Below are 17,854 nucleotides of genomic sequence, written 5' to 3' on the forward strand. Positions count from 1 at the left end.
TGTCTAGGGAGATGCTAGGTGAGATGTGCACCCTCCTCCTCTGCTACTCATGAAAAACCTCTTTACTTACTGAGTCTCTGCTCCCAGGAGCATCTCCACCTTCTCCCCTGCGTGGTTGCTGAGGACTGTCAGCCTGAAGAGGTGAGCTGCAGAGCTCTGCCGCGAGTAGAGCATGGCCGAGGTGTTCTTCACAGGGGAGGAGCTGGGGTCCTCGCTGTCACAGGGCTGTACCACCAGCTGGTCCCGCAGAGAATAATCTGTGACATTGTAACTCTCCTCACTGCAAAACAAAGCAGGGAAGAACAAAAATCACACAACATTAAGTGCCTCTGGAAGCAAACTCAAGTCAGAGTCTGCTTTTATCTACACACTATGACACAATTCTTCTGATACTTTAGATCTTCACTTCTATTTGTTTGGGTTTTGTGACTACCAGTTACCAAAGAGAAAGTAGATCGGGTTTTAAACCCTGTGGCACCTCATTTAGCAGCACAGGTAATGACTTTGGTGTTCTGACAGGGTAAGCTCAGCTTACTCCATTCATCCTGAAAACAGGCACAGCAATTGAGTAGAATCACTCTGCTCTTTCTGCTAGGGCTTCAAATGAAAATAGACCCGAATTACAGAATATTATAGGGGAAAAAAAAAAAATTGGCATCTCGTGTGGATGTAAAACTACAAGTCTGTGCACCCCTCCCAGGTAAAGGTGTCTTTGCTGACACCACCACACAGAAAGCAGGTGGCCTCAGAACTGCTCTTTGTGTCATTGTCACTGAATGTTGGATTATGCCAAAAGAACCTTGCAGTACCTTTCCCAGGAAGGTAAAACATGCAAACATTCTCCACCTTGAAGTAAGGCTCAGACCTCAGCCTCAAGCGATGAAAGGCCATGCTTGAGCCTCAGATTACTGTGGTTACTTAAAATACTTTAAATGGAAAACATATTTGAGAAGATTAATTTTGCTGCCAGAGATAGCCCAGCAGCTCAGCACCAAGTGGTGCAGATCAGAGCCCAGACACCTGGAGTGCAGCTGTCTGCAGGGCTGGTGGTGACATCCCTCCTGCAAATGCTTGTGCTCTGCCTCCATGGCTGCTCAGCTATTACAAGATGATGGAGAGATGATGACTTCATGTCTGCTGGGATATATTCTACCCCTCTAGTGAACTCTCAGGTATCTGGGAACACCTCAGCACTTAATATAATGGTCTTTGTAACTCTTATTTTGAAACCTTCAGAAAAAGAACTGCTCAGACACAAAGAAGCAACCTTGTGACTTGGCCAAGGGCAGAAGGAGCAAAACCAGCCAGGGATGGTGCTGCAGTTCTTTGGGAATCCTGCACCAGGACAGACAGGTGGTCTCTCCCCTTGTCACCAGTAACACTTGCACTCATTACAGTTAATCAGCAGAGAGAGACCTCTACACATTCTTCCTATTTCTTATCTCTGTTCAACAACACAGCCTGATCTGAAACTTCTTGGCAGTCCCCATCTTGTTACCTCCTGTGCCATGCGAGGCCACAAACTCTCCTGCCAGTAACAGGAAGGACACTTAACACATTCTTTAAAATGACTGTGATCAGGTCATACATGCATTTTCAGTCTGGTGGAATGGTTTTGATAAACTTTTAATTCAGTTCAGAGGATGAAACAACAGGGCTGTTTTATTTCCCTTCCCAGGGAAGGCATGCAGGTTTGAGAGGCACTTGTATGAACACCAACTCTCTGCTGCTGTCCCATCATCTGTAACAGGCCACCTGTAACACAAAGCACGTGGCCCAGCTTCCCAGCTCCTTTACTCTTTCCAGCTGTGCTGCTCCAAAATCCTTGGTGTTCCAGGGAGGTTACTTTGCATGTGTGCTTGCCTTTAGTTACACAGTCACCCCTGGCACCTCTAGAACAACCTTGGCTTTTAGAGCAGCCAGGCACAGGTAACCTTCCCAAGTAGCAGTGAACCTCTGGGTGAGCCCCAGCCCAGCTGCATTCCACTGTCTCAGGAAGCCCCAGAGCCAGCCAGACAGAATTCTAATCTGTGTTCTTAGGGGATTACAGAAAACAGAGTATTCAATAAATGTACTCATTCAAAAATAATAAGCCTCTCTGGAGTACACCTGAAATCTTCCAAAAGCACTTGGGATGTACTGATGGATTTTCTGAATAGCTGGATACAGCAGCTATTAACAAAACTTTATTCTGGAGTTCTGAATTCTACAGAACAAAGCCAGCCCATGGGCCTCAGAATTAATAGCACAGCACTGAGTTGTGATTTTTTTTTTAAAGCAATGTTAAGAATCTTGTGAAATGCAACTGCTGGAGTGCAAACACAACCATTTAAACTCAGCTAGCAACAAGTATTTCAGTCCATAGCTGTGGTGTCCATGGGAACACTGTGGGTGGGAGAGCAGCTCACCAAGAGCTCAGATACTACTAATAAGCTTACTCACTCCTCAGTGATCACACTGCATGCTCAGAGTATCTGTGAGGCTCACAGAAATTGGTCCTGAAAGTCACCCAACCCCAACCATTCTGTTTCTAGGATTTGTTGAGGGGGTCTCAGGAAAGCGACTCTGGGAATCTGATCACTGGCAGGAAGGGGTTTGGGCTTCTGGGCCCAGTTAGGACACTGCAGTTCCAACAGCTGGAAGCTGTTACAAATCAAAAGCCCCGAAATTTGGGTAAGATACATTGTTATAAAAATCTGGTTTATCATCTGGAGAACCAGCCATCACATAGGAAACCAAGAAACACAACACAGATAATAGTTTTTTTTCACTATTTTCCCAACTCAAAACATTTACTTAGCTACCAACACAGTAATATGTTAGCAGCAGTCCCATGAGAAAAGCAGCAGTGTTTAAAAAAAGTGTGATACCACTCTGATGTGCTGTCAGTGAGCCAGGGACTGGAGAAGGGACTTTCACACCAAATCTGAGAAACACATCAATAAGATAGCTGGGGAGAAATCCAGTCTCTTCTCATACTCATAAAAAAAGCTTTTCACTTGAATTGTTGTTCTCCATTTTTATTTAGCTTTCTCTGTGCTTAAATATTAGCAAATTTTTCCCCAGGTTTTTTTTATCACACCTCATTTATCAAAATTTATTTAAATCATCAATTCAAAGTTTCACAGGAGGGTTGCTTTCAAAACTAGCTGGTATTCAAACAGCTTCCTTATCCTTCCAAACATCTCCTTTCGCTAAGGCATCAAAGATGAACTTTTTAATTTGTCTGACAATCTGGAATTTTAATTACCTTTGCCAAAAATACATCCTGTTTAACAAGTGGTTACTGGATTTAAAACACCTTTGGTCTGTATTTCCTCCTCTTTCATGGTGCAGCTCTACCAGGTGTGTCTGCTGCTCTTTGATTCTCCTTCCTTTCACACAAGCAAGTGGTTAGCACACAGAGCTGTGCCTGCAATCACATCTGTGTCCCAAAGCCAGAAAGCTTTGGTTTTCCCTTCCCTGAGGCTGAGGCACACACAGGAGTCACCATAACCTCAACAGCTCTCTGTGATTCAAGGACTTAAAGGCAAAGGAAATTCTGCATTGGTGATGCTCTCACCTCTTCTTCTTGGTGATAATGAGGACATCATTAAAGAGGAAGAAGTACACCTGCTGTTTAGAAGTTCTTTTTGAAAAAAGTCCAGTGTCTTCTACATATGCTGTTAATTCCCCTCTTTTCAGTAACCATCGTGAAGAGGAAACCAATGGAAAAGGCTACAAAGCAAGGGAATAATACTTTAATCCTTCAGAAATAGAGATTTTAAAAAATCCCATTACAAGAATATTATCAGTGTGGGAAAGACATGCTTGAATAAAGGCTGAGGGATTGTGAGTGGAGGCACAGAACAAGTTATCAGGGCTCCATCATTCCTGTAACACACAAGTAGCAGCCTGCATGTACTTGCAGCTCACTCATGCAGATGACCCAATTGCTCATCTAAGATAAAAGTGAGCAGACTTGACTGGTCATACTTGGGATGGAGCTGACAGGAGAGGTCTCCTAGGGAGATTAAACATTCCAGGAATACGTAAGTTTTGGAGAGTAACTGATCATTCTTTAAGCATGTCTGAACACTGGGTTTTTCTCTGGGTCCCTCTCAGCTTTTCCACCTGAACAGCTGGGGAAAAAGAGCTTCAGGTTCTCATGTCAGACATGAAGGCTGCTGCAGACTGCCCTTCATCACATCCCTCCAGAGGGAGGCTCTGCCCTCCTCCTGTGCACAGCCCCATCACACAACAGGAATCCCCAAACACCAAACAAGGTGGAGAGCAAGAACAGAAATAGTTTACCTAATTTATAACAGTTATAAAACAGAATTATAGCAGCCTCATTACTGCTTTAAAGGCAAGAAGTACTTAAAAAAAATTCTGTTCTAGCATGAACTAAACATTCCTCTAATTTGTACTCCAAGTGAGTCACAGTTTCCTAAAGTACTATAGCCAAAGGTTTTTGCTTTTACTTTCACATTAATTTTCCCTTAATTGCCAGCAGAGTACATCATATATATAAAAGGAACTGTTAGAACTTAACATGTATTGAAATGTGTCCAGAGCACTCTTTCAGATGCCAGCTGGCAAGCTCTTAAGCCACAGATAAGGTCTAAGCCACTAAGTGGTTTTATTTAAGATGCACAAAGGAAAAAATCTTGCATAAAAATACAGAAAAACAAAGTTGCTGTTTCTCCCAGCAAAGGAGGGAGAGGTGCTGGTTCCAGTGTGCACAGGGCCTCTGGTTTCTGCAGAGGTGGGGTAAGTGTGCACCCTCTGGCCATGGGGAAGTGAGAAACCACTCACACCCTGCTGGGGGCAAACTACAAAGGGATCCAGAGAGCCCCAGGACTCCTGATTCCACAAGGGCTTCAGACTGATCATCCCCTTGTGAGCAAATGTAGAGATGTCACTTGTTAGAGATGCTTTAGATGTTGTAAGTAAATGTTATTATTGGGTTTTAGTTGAAGTCTGGAAATAAAAATACTTCAGTCAAGCTGAAAACCATCTTCCTCAGGGGCTGACCAGGAGCCTTAAGGAACTGTGCTTTTAAAAACATGAACTTCTTACTACATGCATGATAATAAACAGGACACTGTTTCAGAGATGGTATTTTAAGAAACATTGCCTAGAAGAAAGTCAATGTATTTGAAGAAGTATCCTGAAAGTACAAAGAACCCCCTGCTGTCACCGACTGCAGCTACCCCAGAGCATGAACTTGCCTGAACAGTCACCTCAGTCTGACAGCTGACACCACTTCTGCTGTGCTTGTGCTGTCACACCTTGACAGATACTCAGAGGTATTTGTGTGCTACACAACTTATGGTCAGAAATGTCCAATCATACCTTGATTTTAAATTCCAGCTGGGAGTTAATTGTGTACATCATTTCTGTCCTTTCCATTTTCCGAGCACCTTCGTTGCACAGCCGTACCAGCTAGACACAAGACATGTATTTATCAGGGGGTTGTAACACAAACGTTTGTTCCTTTGTAAAATGCACAGAGTTTACACAGGACCTGATGTTTTCACACTGGCTCACAGGCATCATATTTTCAGGAACAGGCCCTGAGTGCCCAGGTCTGACCCCCCTGTCACAATTATTCCTTCTTCAGGAGAGTGCAGTTGGTACAAAGGTTCAGCCCAAAGTGCTGCCTCAGAAGGGCTGGAGCTCCCTGGTCCAACTTAATGATCAGCTCCAAAGCAAACAACTCTCTGGACTGACAGCTGGGTGCCACGCCGTGCCACCACCCTGCACACCCAAACGTACAGAGCCATGGTGGGCAGTGAGGATTTTGCTCTGGGTCAGAGTCTGGCTGCAGCTGACCTTCAGAACACAACTGTAACCCGTGCTGCAGCTCTCCTGAAGCTTGGCACCCGGGCTGGGGAGACACAAGGACAAGGGAAAGGCAGGAAAATGCATTCCCTGCAGCCCCACAACATCAGGCATGGACTCCTCAGCCTCCAGTGGGCCTCTTCCCCTTTTATCACTGAACACTTCACACACCACTCACTGCTCCCACAGAAAACCCAGTTGAGCTGGCAGCAGTACAGTGAGTTGAGGATCTTTTCCCATGTAATAAATACAGAGTAATTTAGGCATAAAAATGATCCCTAGTGGCCTTTCTTAACTAAAACAACTCAGAGGTTTGATCCTTGATTGCTCTTCCCCCATGCATTATTTATGCATGGCAAACACCAGTTTCTCCCTTAGAGTAGACAAGAATGTTCAAGGCCCAGTGTGCAGGGAAAGAAAAAGGAAAATTAGTTCAAGTGACAAAACCAAAAGCAGCTGCTTTGCAGAGTGGGTTTTTGAAATGACAGAAGCATGCAGTGCAGTTTAGGAAGAGAAACTGTCAAAGCAGGGAAAAAATGTGCATCCAGATGAAACTCTGGAGAACATACCTTGCTCACTTCCTTCAGAGCTTGCTTGCAGTTCTCATATTTTGGTGAGTCCTTGGGAGTCTTCTGGCAAATAGTCTGAAATGAAACATCAGCCACTTCAGAGCACAGACTGTGACAAATCCAGGATTTAAATGGTCACTGAAATCAAAGAGGTGCAGTCCCAGCTGTGGACTGGGATAAACCAGGACACAACACAGCACTTCCTCAGAGTGCTCCCTCACACCAAGGAATTCCTGGGACCTCCCTTGGAAGCTTTTGGAACCAAGTGCAGGAGGTGGAGGAGGCAGCCCACGTCCCTCCAGGGAAGGAAAGGCTTCTGCTCCCTGGTCTCTGAACTCTACAAACCCCAATAAAATCCCCTTGCAGCCAGACCTGTTTCCTTCCCTGTTTCCCTGGAAGCTGCAATACCCATTTATGTGCAACTGCACTTGTAGTAAAACCAAATTACTCCATCTGCCCTCTTTGTGGAAGGTAAATGTTTCCAAAAGCTTAACAGGAAAGGCTCTTCAGGCTACACTGCTATGTGTGCTATGGGAAAACAAGGTAACCATTATTTTATTATAACAAAAACAGCAAACGAAGGGCAGGCAGCTGCAGCATCCAAACAGAGGATGCACTGGGAAGTGGTGACAAGTTAAATCTGATCTGTGACTTATATGTGACAGCTTTATCTGGTGAGAGAGTTCATTCTTATGAGCTACAGGTGAAGCCCTGTCAGAAATGGGCATTTTGAATCAATGACAGACCAGTTCAGTCTCTTTTTTACTGTACATTAAGTTAGTCTTTGGTTTAATTATGTTTCCTCCTCTCTGAATGTAGCTGGACCCTTATTTCTGGCATTAAAATTCCACATTGGAGTCTCAGAACAAGGTTTACACATCCATCTCCAAGAAAAAGAAAACTGAAACGAGCAAATAAAATGCCTGGTTTGCTTGTTTAGATTCTTTTAGCTGGGGAAGGAGGCAAAGAGAAAACTAAGAAGGGGAAGGCACACCTAGTGACACATCAAAGTAGTAGTGGATTATTATTCCCTTTTTACCTAGGAAGAGGGTGATTCAGTGCCCATGAATGAACTGACTATTCAGGTGCTCAAATTCATCAGTGCACACATGGCAAATAGGGGCACAAAACTATCAGTCCTGTTTCTGCATGCTGGGATCTGAGCCTGGAATTTAATCTGCACAACTGCTGGTGGCCCAGCTCATAAGTTTAGTTCTAACATCTTAACTGAAACAGCACAAATCTTGGTGTGACCTCTGCAGACTGCCAGGCTGGAGCTGACCCTCTTCCCCAAAGTAAGGATTTACTGCAAAAGGACCCTGACCTAGCCTCTACGATAGAAAATCTTGTTCCTTAAACTCTTTAATTTTCATTCTGACACTACATACAACTTCTGTGCAATGTTGCACCCTGGTTTGAGAAATACTTTGGCCCTTTCTGTACAATTTTTCTATTAATCTGACTATTTAACCTTCTCTCAGGAAATGAGGAGCAGGAGGTTCCAGTCACAGTAAGCAAACAAATGCTGCAGCATTTCCTAATCAGTAGATCCATATCTACAGATCTGTCTGTACAACAGGCCCTGCACCTGCTGTAAGATACAGAGAGACTGAAATGAATGGGGCATTTGATAGGAAAGAAGAGAAAAACCCATAAAGCCAGAAAAAGCAGTGTCCTCACATCCATGAGCAGGGGCAGGCGGGTAACTCTCTGCATGGGGAGGATGAGGAAGGAGATCATGGGTAAATTCCGGCAGTCTCCGTGGGACTCGATCCGTGACAGCACCTCTTTAAATGCTGGGTTTGTGGCTCTGGGGGGAGAACGAGACAGGGTGTTGGACCACAGAGCTGGGAGAGCTGAAATAAATCATTTTATCCCCAGGAAAGCATCATCTGAAGGAGTCAGCTCAGCCTTCAGCTGCACTAACACAGGTGGGGCAGTGCCGCTGCTCAGCCCTCAGGCTCTCCAGCCAGGAACAGGAGTGCAGCTCCCTGACACAGCACACACACCAAATGGCTTTGTCACTGTCACCCGTGCCCAGGGGAGGTGACACATGGCCACAGGCAGGGCCAGAGCAGGCAGCAGATTCTCACTCAATGAGTGAGACACAGGCAGTAAGGGGAGCTGAGCATGTCAGTACAGGCTCAGCTGGAGGCCACAGGTTCTGAACCAAATACCACAGCCTGGGACTCACTCCTACAAAGGGGGTGACTCTGCCATCAGAGTTTGAAGCTCTTACAGTAATTTCTGCAGTGTTCTCTGCTGATAGACTTCGTTGGTGCAGTATTTGACGTAGGGGTCAAAGGTTGAAGAAGCATGCACTTCAACTATGTCACTGATATCATCAATAAAGATGTTGTTCTGATGTCTTGCTTCAAGTTCTTTAAAGAACCTGTGAAAAAAAGAAAACAGATAACTCATTTAAAAACAAACAACCAACCAGACTTTCACAACGTTTTACACTTCACCTGATGCAACCCATGACTTCTGTACCCCAACAACAACCTGACTGGTGTGAGAAAGGGTGAGCTCATCTCCTTTGGCAGAGCAGCCAGGGAAATCTTCTCAGGCCAAGTCCAAGGGCGGTGGTGTCACCTGGCAGAGCTCAGCACAAGCAGTGCTGGCAAACTGCTTCCCATTCTCTGGCTGCCAAAACTGAAACTGCATTGCTGAGCTGGTTAGACCAGAATTTCCAGTAACAGGGTTGAAAAAGAAAGAAACAGCTTCCAGCACATCATTAACACATTTCCACTTGTAATAAAGGCAGTACAATAACTTTATTTCTCCTAACATGCCTGGTATGTGTGAATGGCCAAGGAACAACAGATCCACAGCTCTGGAGTGGCAGAGCTGGACAAGGTGCTCCTGTACCACTGACACCAGGCAGCCTGGGAACAGGAACCAAATCCCAGCTGCCTGTTCCCCTCACTCTGCTTGTTCTGACACCTTCCCTGCTCTCTGCCCTGCTGCATCCACCAGTCCCTCTGGCCTCTTTCCACTCCTTTTTGCATTTCTCACTGTACCTGAAAACAAAAGCCTTTCTTCTGCAGTGCTTGTCAGAAATACCTTGCAGTTGGGGTGGAAGAGCTCCCACAGCTCAGCTCCTGCAGGAGACTGGAGTTATCCAGCCTCCCACAGCAGTGAAGCCTTGGGCAGCCAGGAGCTGCTGCACAGCCCTCACTCATCCTGCCTGAGCCTTCCCACCAGGTGACTCAGTGGTGAATCCTCAGCTCCCTGGAGTGAAGCAGCTGGTGAGAAAATTCCCAAGTAGCACATCAGAAATCAGGCAGTGCTTGGAAGATGTGCTCTCACATCACATGAAAGTACTTTGCAACAGGCTTTATTTTACTGTGACGTGACGTTTATCACCACTGACACTGGCTCTTCAAAACCTGACACTTTGTAGTGTTTCATTTCTGCATGTGCCACCACTGCTCTCCAGTTTGTTTTGTGAGAGGAGAACAGGATGAACAGCAGTTTATCACAGAGGTGTTTACTGACAGGGGGTAACTACAATTAAGACTTTTTTCAGGTGTACTTGAAGAAGCTGCCTGAATGGAGTGGTTGCCAGATTCCCTCCCAGTCAATCCCACACTCAGAACCATGGGAGTGTGGGGGGGTAGTGGGTATTTTGAATTTTTTTGTGGAGTTGGCTTTGGTTTCTGAAGTTGTGACCTGAACTGGCTGATGTTTATCAGCACCACTGGGGCCAAGGAGGGAAAAGAAGAAAAAACCTCCCCAGTTCACACAGATTTCAACCACTGACCACCAGGAACTGCAGACAGGAATTCATCTCTCCTCTGCTCAGACTTGTTTGTAGCTGGGAGAACTTCTCAGCCTGCCACCAATTTACTTTGCTCAGGAAATTAGGAAATAAAACCTCTCTTCCTGCTGTATGTTCTGGCACCCTTACAAGGTGTTTGACCATGCTGGGCTCAAACTTCCACTTTTAGAACTTATCTGGTGCTCCATCAATGACATCATCAGCTACAGGCATTGTGAGGAACAATAAAAATCTTGGATAGCAGATTTAAAGAAGGAAAAGAGGGGCAGAGAGAAGCCACATCCCAACATATCTTCTGCATTACCTCTGCATCAAAGTCTGAATCAAAGGTTCTTTTTTTTAAAACCCAACCTGCTGATTCCTGTATACAACCCATGAAGCAGACTCCTCATGAAAACCTTTCTACTTAAAATTTTAGGACAGATTCTGTCAAAGATCAGTATTGAGTGACTGTATTCAGTTTAACCAACACCAAATGAGTGGCACCCTGTGTCTGGCTTGTTTGCTTAATACCAGATGGATTAACTTAAAGCATTTGGTTCTCTCAAGTCCAGGACTTTTCTGGTTAAAGTTAGATCCAATTAAGTGAAAGTCAAACAGCACCATGAGACAGCACTTATTTCCCTCATTTTGCCCTTTTGCTGTTTCAAAGAAATGCCCAGTTTCTAATAATCTAGAAGTCCCTCTCCCCTAAAAGCTGTGTGGAGATTTTCCTTCATTTCCTGTTTGTTTCTTTTTATAGCACAGGAGCTCAAACCTCAGGGATCTCTGCAGCACCAGAGTCTGTCCTGGCTGCAGGACAGGAGTTTGGAAGCCTCTGTTCAAGGTATTCCCTTGTCTGAGCAGATCCTAAACAAGCTGCTCATCCCCATCAGGAACAGCGCCTGACACTCCTCAGGAAACTGAAGCTGTTTTTCTACTCCCAGCTGTAGTCAGGGACTGACACCCTCCACTTCCTCACAGCTTCAGTGAATTCCTGGTGTGAACAGAACCCCCGTGGTACCTGCGTGACACAAACACCCCCCACAGGTCACCCTCAAGGCCTCAACAGCTTCTCCTTTACAACTGCAGAAATTCCACCAACACAACTCCAGTGTAAAGAGATACCATGGAAAAATACATCAAAGAATGCCCCAACATCAGTCCTTTTGGTCAGCATTTCTTCTCAACATTTACTCTTCCTTCACCCCCAGATGAAGACATTAACTGCTAGAGATTTCTGTTCTTACAAATACTGAATTTTGCAATCTGGATATTCTGAAATTAAATTGCACTGGATTAGAAATTTTCTAATTAGGCAGAAGAGAGAGATTTTTAACTAGGCAGGCCAAGCTAGAATTAAAACCCAAATTCTTATGGAATCAGTTATTGTAAGGTTATAATGCAGACCTAGCTTCACAGTGATGCTGCTGCTGACATGTTACCATCCACGTTTCCAGGAACAGGGAAAAGCCACTGGAGCAGAAGCAAGTGCAGTTCAGCTTCCTTCTCCTAGCAGATAAGGGAACTGGAATAACAATTACCAGTTTCAGATAACTCCAGATAAAAGTAATAAAAATTTCTAATTAGCCTCCCCAGACCTCTATCTTCTCAGTCAGGAACAGGAGCTTAACATCAGCATCACAGATTATTTGGGGGGAGGGGAGGAAGTGGGAATGTGGCTGCCTTATTTCATGGCATTTTTATGCTAAATCAGAACTGGAGCTTTTAGCAAAAGAATGAGATCAAAGTGAGAGGCAGCATCTGGGGATTTTTGACATGAATCAGGCTGCTACAGGAGTTAGCACCTCCTACCAATGGCAAGCAGTGCCTGCACATCTGTCGGTGCCACTGCAAAGCTAAGAGCCCATAAACCCTTTGTTAGGCAACAGCCCCCCAGCAGAGCCCCAAGCCTCTCCCTCCCCTCTGCAATACCCAGTAACTCCCTGCAGGCCCAGCCCCAGGTCCTGCCTGACCCCGAGCCACCTGCCTTGTGCAGCACCCTGGCCATAAAGCAGCCCGGCAGCCCCGACACCTCTGCTGGGACTGAGGGGATCCTCATCTGACAAACCAATTAACACCCACTGACAAAGGAGGCCACACAGAACACTCTGTGCCACTGGAAATGCAGATCTGCTTGATTGTTGATGAAGACACCACAACAGGAATTTCTGTGTTAAAACCCTTTCCCATGCTGGACACAGGAATGGTTTCTGTCTCCCTGTCTGCAGTTACCTCCCTGCTCCTGTGTCACTGAGCAAAGGGACCTCTTGCAGGTGACAAACAATCCATTTAGGGATCATTCTGAGCAACTTTTACTCTAAGACCAGAACCCATTCCCACCTGGCACACTTGCTGGCACAGCCAGAGTAGCAAACTAGAGGCTTGTCTCAGGCTCTGCAAACCTGGGCTGTCACCCACACTCCCCAGCTTGGGTTGGTACCAGCAGCTCCTTATGTATTTGCAAGCAGGGAGAAAGTTGCAGGTTTTCATACTGCTGCATGTAAAACTGATTTTGCTATAAAATGTACAAATAAAAATCTGTGTCCATGCTGTGCCCACAGCAGAGGTTCCAGCAGGGGAACAGAACCAGCACCCACCCTGCACCAGGGGATGTCCCAGCTACAAACAATTTCACAGCTGTCCAGAGAAACATGGAACAACACAACACTACTCATCTCAGTGAGAGCTTCACCTCCTGAATCTGAGCCCCAATAAAGATTCTATAGCTTTTAAACCTCCTTTAAACAAAGCCTTTAAACAAAGCACACTGACCCGGTGATGCATGGGGGGAGCCAAGGGAACATCCATTCATCCTCCCCCTGTGACAGGCTTGCTAAACACAGCTATTGCCAGACTTGCTAACAACTCGGTGCCTTTTCAAAGCTCCAGACTCCTTTTCTGCAAGAAGGGCAATGGCAGCCCTCAGGCTGGTTTCAGACTTACTGAGGGAAGTCTGATATCCAAGATTTTTATTGTTCCTCTCACCAGAGGAAGGTTTCTTCACTCCTGATCAGTCTCTGCATGAGGAAAGCAGAGGTGCAAGTTGGAGAAACTGCTGAACACCCATCTACTTACTACCAAAACAATATGCAGGTAAGTAGAGTTTTCCTCTTTTTTCCTTGCCTCTTAGAGCAGCAGTAAATCTGAAAAATTACTGAAAGATTCATAAGCTACAAAGAAAACAAACCCTGCAATCCCCCACAGAAAGCAAACTGGTTGGGAGGATGTGTGCAGGCAGCAAGCTCCAGATGAGGACAGGGATGCTCTTCAGGATGGATAAGCACCTACTATAAACAGTTTGTTGGTTACAGCTGGGAGGCTTTAGAATTTTGCAGTACTTTTGTTCTGTCCTTAAATACAAACATTCTCCTAAACAGCTCTGTGTGCAGAGGTCAGGCCACAGAAGAAGGGCCGGAGGCTCCAAAGGCTCAGATACAAAGGCTGCTGTGGGATTTTTTTATTTTTAATTTTTTTAAATAAGTATCGATTCTTAGGCTGAGAAGCTCAGCTGGAGAAAGAAGAAAACCAAATTCAGAGTATTGAATGACAGAAGTAAAGGAAAAACTGGATGTGAAGTCCTGAAGCAAGGACTGGAGGAACAGTTTTGAAAAGTAAACTAATGACAAGAGGAGGAGTTCCAAGGGGACCTGAAGTGAGTCCTCACCAGGCTCTGGGACACTGAGGTACCAACCAGCTGTGCCACAGAGGCTAAATGGGCACTACAGGGCTTCAAGAGGGGCATTTTTTTCAGAAAGACAAATAGACAGCAAACTTGTCAAAATAATTTTGGCAGCAAAACAACAGACAAAGAACACTGAGAGGACAGCACGCTGGTGACATTTTGAATACAAGCACAGATAGGCAAGGAAAAATACTACAGTTCCCTAGAGAGAGAGGTAAAACAAAACAAAAAAACCCCAATAAAAATATTTTAGTGGTCACTGTTCAAGAATACAATTTTTGCAAATTTAAAACAAATTGAATCACCTTTCATCTGACAAACACTGCTGTTATCCTCAAGCTTCAGCAACTAATTAAAACTCACTAAGACTGCAGCCCTAAAACCATGCATGGTCACTGGGACCTCAGCCTTGGGTGCTCCCTGCAATCAGCACCTCCACTGCTGCTCTTGATCTGGGCAAATGGGGGTCATTGAGGTTCTGATTATGTGGTAAAAAAAGCTGATAAATGCAGGGTACATCTATGCAAATAAAAGACCTTAACACCCAAACAAGATATTAATGTACTACTTCATTATCTAATCCTTCAGAAACAGCCCCCTCAAGGGTCAGCTCTGAGCAAAAGCACGAGATGGCAGCTCCACGGATCTGGAAAACATTGGCAAATCAGTTCCCCTGGTTTCTTGTTTTGTTTTTTTTTTAAATAAAATCCAGCTACACAATGTCCAGTTTAATTAGCAAAACAAGTAAACACAACAATTAACACGATCCCAAGGTCTCCTTAAAAGCTCACACCAGCTAATACCACTTTAAAAGGATTACACTGTGTCTATGAAAAGCCTGGCAAGCATTTCAAGATCTGCCGGGCACAACCCCCTGAAAGCTGAATGTTAGAGAGGAACCCAAACCTGGTTACCTGACCCTGCTGTGACCCCTGGCACACAGGGGATTTGCTGAACCAACAGACATTTTATGCAGTATTTAAGTTTCACGCATCCAGCACTGAAAAATAAAAACCAAACCTATAAAGACAGTGTAACTTTTGTGTCCATATTGGTGTTTCTTGAGAGTAACTGTACAATCAAAGTAACACAACCTCACTCTGGCTTCTGGTCCCATCTGGATTTAATAAGTGAGCTGAGGCTGTGATGCCCCCAGCAGCACTGCCTGTGCCAGACACAGCTCCTGCAGAGCCTCAGCCAACCCCCCCAGCTCTCATCTCACACCACAGCACCCCTAGGAAGGGTCCTGAGCAGAGCCTGGGACACCCAGCACCCCTGGAAAGGCTCCTGAGCAGAGCCTGGGACACCCAGCACCCCTGGGAGGGCTCCTGAGCAGAGCCTGGGACACCCAGCACCCCTGGGAGGGCTCCTGAGCAGAGCCTGGGACACCCAGCACCCCCGGGAGGGCTCCTGAGCAGAGCCTGGGACACCCAGCACCCCTGGGAGGGCTCCTGAGCAGAGCCTGGGACACCCAGCACCCCCGGGAGGGCTCCTGAGCAGAGCCTGGGACACCCAGCACCCCTGGGAGGGCTCCTGAGCAGAGCCTGGGACACCCAGCACCCCTGGGAGGGCTCCTGAGCAGAGCCTGGGACACCCAGCACCCTGGGAAGGGCACCCCAGCCTGGGAAGGGGTGCAGTGTCCTGTCCCTGAGCTGCCACTCCTGCAGAGGGGCTCAGGGCCTGACAAACACCTCCCTGCTCCCAGCCTCAGGAGGGAGCCCCATCCACCCCCTGCAGCCCCTCCACAGCATCCTGGGCTCAGAGGCTTTCCCCAGGTTAATGCCTCAATACACACTTCTGAGTGAGCACTAGGACTGGTTTTTAATGGAAAAGGATGAAGCTGCAGTGTATAAAGTAGGCTCTAAAGAGGTGAAATATTAAACTGATTTACAAAAAAGTGCTATGAGAAATCTTGTCTGTTTCCTAATCCCACACATACAAAATGAAGATCCTGAGACAAGCTGTTAACCTACCTCACAAACCCACATGGGCTGCTCTACCAAAATCAGAACACAGAGTTCAATAACAGACAGAATCTGCCAAGATACTTTTTGCTCATATCTTTTTGTGCTAATCTTGTATTCCAAAAGCTTCCTGCCTTTTTGCTGGTCTAGAAAATGCTAAAGCTTTCCTTTCTCCTGTAGGTTTGGTGATTGGCCCTGTCAGACCCATGTTCCCCTGGAGCTCCTCCTTCCTGGCCCTGGGAAGCTGAACCCCAGGGATGATGTGCTGTGTCCCGGGGATGTGCTGTGTCCCGGGGATGTGCTGTGCCTCAGCAGGAGCTGTGTCCCGGGGTTACTGCCACAGCCACACACCAGGACAGGACACTCCAGCCTCAGGACACTCCTTCCCATCCCCAGCAGGACTCAGAGGGACTCTCCTGTGTGCCAGACACTCTCCCCCAAGCACAGACACTCTGCAGCCCTGCATTCTGTCCTGACAAAGGCAGCTTTGTTCCCCACACGGCCTTGCCAGGCAGGAGCAGTTTATCTCCTGTGCTGGAGAGCTGCCACTCAGCGTGTTCCAAGTCAGAGCTCCCAGATACAAACTCACAGCAATTTTGGCTAAAGATAATATTTTTATCAGCTCACATTCCTTAGCTCACCAAACTTGTCTGAGCAACCAAAGCCACCGATAGCTGCGCTCAGACTCACAGTCTGGATTTTTAAGTAAAGGCTGCTCAAAATACAGAATGGGACAGATGCTCAATTTTACTATAATTTTATAACAAAAGGATGTATTTTGCTACTTTGAAAGACCCTGGAAATGGGAAGCGATAGCTTGGAGATACTGAGAAAGAGGCTTTGGTTTAAAATCACTTTCATTACTTACACAAGGCCTCTCAAAGTTTTGTTACAATTTAACAGTATTGCATAATTCAGAAACAAAATATGTTTTCATTTAAGTTTCAAAAGGAGTTACAAATTCTGTTTTTACTCCAAGTTATAAAAAAAAAAAAAAAAACAAGTTCATAAACCATTAGACTTTCCAGACAAGAAAGAATAAGATTATAATTTTAGGCTAGTGTGGTATTTTTCCATTCTTTCTTTCTTTTCCCCTCCCACTTCCTTTGAAGACTATTAATCAAGAGGGCTGTAAAGAATTCCCCTAAAAATACTGCTCTCCCCACCCCCATTTCTGCTTTACACATTTAAGTGACAAATTCAAAAGTGCATTTACTTATTTGGAAGGCTCATTCATCACAGAAAGAACCACAGGCAAAAAGCCAAGCACATACCTACTCACACAGCTGTACTGACATGGTCAGCTGTGCCTCAGGAACAATCCAGAGGAGAGGCAGAGTCTGCCAGGTAATGAAACCTTGGATTTTTATTAACCAACCAAAAAGATGGCAATTACCCCCAGTGCATGGCAGGCCTGGGACACCCACATCTGCCCAGCAAAAAATGGGCCCATGATACCCAGGTCGTGTAAGGTCAGTGCTTTACAAAGTATCATTCCTTGACAATGAGGAGTTTTCCAACACCTCTCACATTGCTGAGCTGGCTGGGGGTTCAGCAAACACCCAGCACAAGGGAGAGGAGGAAAAGGAGAGAGGAGGATGGAGGAATGACAGCATCCTGAGTCATCCCAACTGTACACCCATCACATAGCTCTGAAATTGGGTTTGCACTTGACACAAGAGGTTAAACTCTCAGATGGATGCTCCATGGAATAAAACCTCATTACTGCACAAACCTCACAAGACATAAAACCAAATTGCTGCACAACAGATGTAAAATACCAGAGACTTTGTGGGGCTTCAGAGAAACAGGAGCCAAGAAAGGAGACTGCAGTGACTGGGAACAAGGTATTTGAGGAGTTCCACAACAGCAAATGAAGCTTTAGTGCTAAAGAATTCAGAGTATCACAACTTCTACAATGGGACAACAGAAAAGGAAACAACAGAACAATCTGAAAAGGTGGGAATGATTGACTCCAGAAATACTCCTAGCCTGGCAGATTCTTCATCTGGCCACTTGCCCTACTTCTGAGACAAAGAGAGGATTT

General features: G+C 45.7%; 1 protein-coding gene across 4 annotated transcripts in view; it reads right to left on the bottom strand.

Annotated features, from left to right (window-relative positions):
• The window catches only part of ARHGEF26 (Rho guanine nucleotide exchange factor 26), a 36,781-nt gene that overhangs the window by 4,973 nt on the left and 13,954 nt on the right, over nucleotides 1–17,854 (bottom strand). For all 4 annotated transcript variants that reach the window (XM_071752877.1, XM_071752875.1, XM_071752878.1 and 1 more), the window contains 6 exons: nucleotides 8,635–8,787; nucleotides 8,076–8,205; nucleotides 6,396–6,470; nucleotides 5,338–5,427; nucleotides 3,563–3,717; nucleotides 71–280 (listed from right to left, as the gene is read on the bottom strand). In XM_071752877.1, coding sequence (XP_071608978.1) covers nucleotides 71–280; nucleotides 3,563–3,717; nucleotides 5,338–5,427; nucleotides 6,396–6,470; nucleotides 8,076–8,205; nucleotides 8,635–8,787 — 813 coding nt within the window. The remainder of the gene's footprint in view (nucleotides 1–70; nucleotides 281–3,562; nucleotides 3,718–5,337; nucleotides 5,428–6,395; nucleotides 6,471–8,075; nucleotides 8,206–8,634; nucleotides 8,788–17,854) is intronic.

This window comes from Heliangelus exortis, chromosome 9 (genome assembly GCF_036169615.1).
Source record: "Heliangelus exortis chromosome 9, bHelExo1.hap1, whole genome shotgun sequence".
In the NCBI taxonomy this organism is placed as follows: domain Eukaryota; kingdom Metazoa; phylum Chordata; class Aves; order Apodiformes; family Trochilidae; genus Heliangelus; species Heliangelus exortis.